Here is a 3,328-nt window from a genome sequence, read left to right as displayed (position 1 = left end):
GTTGTAGATGTGGTTGTGAGTGTCTCTGAAGCCCCTGATGGCAATGCTTTCCCTATAGCTGGAGCACTCACTGGTGAAGATTCTTCTTTTTCTGCTTTAACATGTATTTGAGGTGCTTCTTTTGGCTTGGGTAACTCCAGTGTACTGTCAGGACTGAGAGAGTTCTGATCACCGTCACTGTCATGGTTAGAAGAAATATTAATCATATCACCCTTTTCATGAAGAGTTTCCTGATGTTTTACCTCTTCCGATCCTGAACCATGACCACCTAATGATTGCTGTCGTTGTTTATGTAGTTGGTTTTCTCCATCTCGGATACCACCGCTATTACGCATATCTGTATTTTCTGGTTTCGGATACTTACCAGGAAACCCTTCCCAACTACTCACGTAAATATCGTAGTTCTTCTCCGTATTTGACTGACCACCTTCAGCCATGGTATACCCGCAGGTGCAGCACAGCACAACGGCCAACACACACATCACACGGCGCATCATCATCATGAGAGAGAGACAAGGGTTTGTTTCACGTAAAAACACTGATCTAGAAAGAAAGAAAATCAAAAAAGCAAAAAAGGAAATAAATGAAGTATCAAACATGTTAGAACACACAAATCGATTACCACTATGGGAACTCACATCGTGAAAGTAAAACCTACCAGTTAAAGAATGCAATACAGCATAATAACCTTAGTAAGAGTAAAAACAAAAAAAAGCCCACACTCACAAATATTTCAAAAAAGACTGAGCAAGCCAGCACAATCATCAAGCAAGAAACAGATATTAATCATTAGCCCAATTTACCAAGTAAACACAGAAAAATACACCAACTATGGGTGTAAGTCTATATATGTGTGTATATATACGCAATTATAAATATAAATTCATCTGTTATTATAATTTCCTTTCCTCTCACTTCAAAAAGCAGTTCATCATCATCATTATCACAGCGCAAGCCCACACATACACACAGAGAGAGAGAGAGTCTCCAAGAACACACACACACACAATAAAGTAGCAATAATAATTATTATAGGATAAACATAGAGAGAGCAAAAACACACACAAAACACATTAACATTATGAAACAAAACAAGAAATCCCAACAGGTGGAAGATTAGTTAAACTGTAGGAATGCATGCAAAGAAGAAAAGAGAAAACAAAGGATGACCTGAGTCACACAACCACACCACACTATTACAATCAGCACACAAGAATACAGGACAGTGTAACCACAATCAGTAGTGGTACACGCACCCACACAGAACTGCTGATACTGCTGCTGCTGTCTGCATCACCCTTCTTGTTGTTTGTGAGTTCAGGAGGAAGTGTTGTTGTTGTGGTTGTGTTGGTGGTGGTGGTAGTTGATTCTTCATTACTGGTTGTGTTGACATTGTCCCTCATTGCATCACCTTCTGTAGGTGGAGGTGAAGTTTCTGAAGTAGACTGAACACCATTTCCCTCTGCTTGTTGATTCACGTTATTCTCTTCATTCCCTGTAGTGCCCACTTCATTAGTTGAAGATGCTTCAGTTCTCCCTGCATTCTCAGTCCTCTCTCCTTGTGGGTGAGATTCCTTTTGCTCTTCTGTTTTCTCAGCAGCAGTTTGGCTTCCCTTCCCTCGTCCATCAGCTGTAGAGCCATCCTCTTCCCGTACCTCAGGAACCGACGCTCCTTCTTCATTCTCGGTGTGAACATTACCACCTGGTCCAGCCTCACGTGATGGAGAAAGAATTTCAACACCAACACCTCGACGCTCTTCAGAAGAAGTAGGAACACCAGGTGTTTCAGTATCGACACCTGGCTTTTTGTCATGATTACCTGTGTCTTCTTGGACTTGTTCTTCTTCCGTTCCTGGTTCGGTGAGTTCATTTTTCGTACCGCTACTAACACTTCCCTCTTCTCGATGGTCTCCATTTGTGTTGATCACTCGACTAAGCAGCTTTTCAAGTTCCTGTCGTGGACCAGGGTTAAAATGATCATCATTACCTCTACCACCACCACTTTCTAAACACTGAGAATTACCATCCCCACCAGGTGGATCAGGTGGACAGGGAGAAGATGCAGGAAGCACAACACCAGAAGCAGGTGGACCTCCTGGAGGAATTTCCTCAGGTTTATCCTCAAGATCTTGACCTTTATCAGCAGCTACTACATAACTGCAGACACAACACAGTGCAATAGTGAGAACACAGAACGCTTGGCGTGCTGACATCATTACTTTTCCCCGTTGGTGTTACTATCTCTAATTGGTGATCTAAACAAGAAAAAACAGAAAGAGACAACGAAAACACAAATCAAGACAAAGACACATAAAGAGAACAAAACGAAAATGGTAATAGCAAACTAAACATAACAGAAAACTGCAAACATCACTCAGATAGTGCTTCAAATGAAAGAAACAAGCACACAATACCCATTAATAAACAGATAAGCCCAATTAACCCCTCAAAAATGAAAAAAAGAAATCAAGAAAACAACTATCGGGAGCAAGCACAGAAATAAATACCCCTTTCACTTTCAGTAGAACCATGTACAAAATCATAAAAATATATATGAATTCCTTTTTATTTCCTCTCTGCACAAAACAATTTAACGCATCATTTAAACCGAAAGCACACTGCGCCCAAACAAAAAAATGTTTGAAAAAACAAATTGAGAGAAACACCAACCGCAGAAACAATAGCACAACTCTCGAAGTATGCTGCTGTGTTCAAGCACATACGAATACCAATTATATTCATTATTATTTTTTCCTCTTCTACGAAAAGGCAATCACTAACACACTGCGGGGCAAAAGCACACAACGACCCAGCAAACCATAAGCAAACAAAGAATCATTGACCATTAGCCCAACGTATTCAGTAAACACAGAAATATACACCAACTATGGGTGTAAGTCTTTATGTGTGTATATACACGCAATTATAAATATAAATTCATCTGTTATTATTATTTCTTTTTCCCACTGTAAAAAACAGTTCATTATTATCACAGTGCGAGCCCAGGTGCACACAGAGAGAGTCTCCAAGAACACACACACACACACAATGGAGTAGCAATAATAATAATTATAGGATAAACACAGAGAGAGCAAAAACACACAAAACACATTAACATTAAGAAACAAAAAAAGAAAAGATAATCCCAAGAGGTGGAAGATTAGTTACACTGTAGGGATGTATGCAAGAAAAAGAAAAGAAAACAAAGGATGACCTGAGTCACACCACCACTACACATAATCAGCACACAAGAATACAGGCCAGTGTAACCACAATCAGTAGTGGCACACGCACCCACACAGAACTGCTGATACTGCTGCTGCTGTCT

At 40.1% G+C, this 3,328-nt stretch overlaps 2 protein-coding genes across 2 annotated transcripts; both read right to left on the bottom strand.

Moving 5' to 3' along the window:
• Positions 1-2: 2 nt before the first annotated feature.
• Positions 3-503, bottom strand: TM35_001531010 (uncharacterized protein; the record flags this gene model as incomplete). The annotated part of the gene is made up of 1 exon (XM_029031927.1): positions 3-503. A coding segment is annotated over one exon (501 nt), but the record flags the coding sequence as incomplete, so codon positions are not given.
• A 699-nt stretch (positions 504-1,202) lies between these two features.
• TM35_001531000 (uncharacterized protein) lies at positions 1,203-2,216 on the bottom strand (the record flags this gene model as incomplete). The annotated part of the gene is made up of 1 exon (XM_029031926.1): positions 1,203-2,216. One exon carries the CDS (start codon positions 2,214-2,216, stop codon positions 1,203-1,205), a length of 1,014 nt encoding a protein of 337 aa, XP_028876777.1.
• Between the last annotated feature and the right edge of the window lie 1,112 nt (positions 2,217-3,328).

This window comes from Trypanosoma theileri, assembly GCF_002087225.1.
Source record: "Trypanosoma theileri isolate Edinburgh chromosome Unknown TM35_Tth_153_V1, whole genome shotgun sequence".
In the NCBI taxonomy this organism is placed as follows: Eukaryota; Euglenozoa; class Kinetoplastea; order Trypanosomatida; family Trypanosomatidae; genus Trypanosoma; species Trypanosoma theileri.
The sequence above is the reverse complement of the archived record's forward strand: the minus strand, read 5'-3'. Positions and strand labels throughout refer to the sequence as shown.